This window comes from Oryzias melastigma, linkage group LG5 (assembly GCF_002922805.2).
Source record: "Oryzias melastigma strain HK-1 linkage group LG5, ASM292280v2, whole genome shotgun sequence".
Classification (NCBI taxonomy): domain Eukaryota; kingdom Metazoa; phylum Chordata; class Actinopteri; order Beloniformes; family Adrianichthyidae; genus Oryzias; species Oryzias melastigma.
The window spans coordinates 1,598,325-1,598,650 of NC_050516.1; the positions used below are offsets into that span (position 1 = coordinate 1,598,325).

Consider the following 326-nt stretch of genomic DNA (forward strand, 5'->3'; position numbering starts at 1 on the left):
GAGGCGCGCTGAGACGTGCGCTCTTGGAGGAATCCCTGAGCTGGAGGCGCACTAATGCTCGCGCGCCACCCGGACGCGTGGAGAGTCCGTTTCCACAAACCCAGCAGGAGCTCCTTTCCATCCGCGCGGTAACACCTGAGAACACCTGGAGGTTCCGCAGGGCTGTAGGGTGGGGGGAGCTGAGCGGAGGCACCATGAGCCGGGGGAGCCGGCGCTGGATGTCCCGCTTCTTCCTGTGCCTCGGATTAATCTACCTGAAAATTGGGTAAGCCTTTATTTCAATGAACATGAAGTTTGGTGCAATAGTGTCTGATCTGTGACCCCCC

The 326-nt window shown here is 59.5% G+C and overlaps 1 protein-coding gene across 2 annotated transcripts in view; it reads left to right on the plus strand.

The window, feature by feature from the left end:
• Nucleotides 1-326, plus strand: part of wnt7aa (wingless-type MMTV integration site family, member 7Aa) — a gene marked incomplete in the record, with an annotated part of 16,630 nt that overhangs the window by 2,036 nt on the left and 14,268 nt on the right. For both annotated transcript variants that reach the window (XM_024270987.2, XM_024270986.2), the window contains 1 exon segment: nt 1-265. In XM_024270987.2, coding sequence (XP_024126755.1) covers nt 1-265 — 265 coding nt within the window.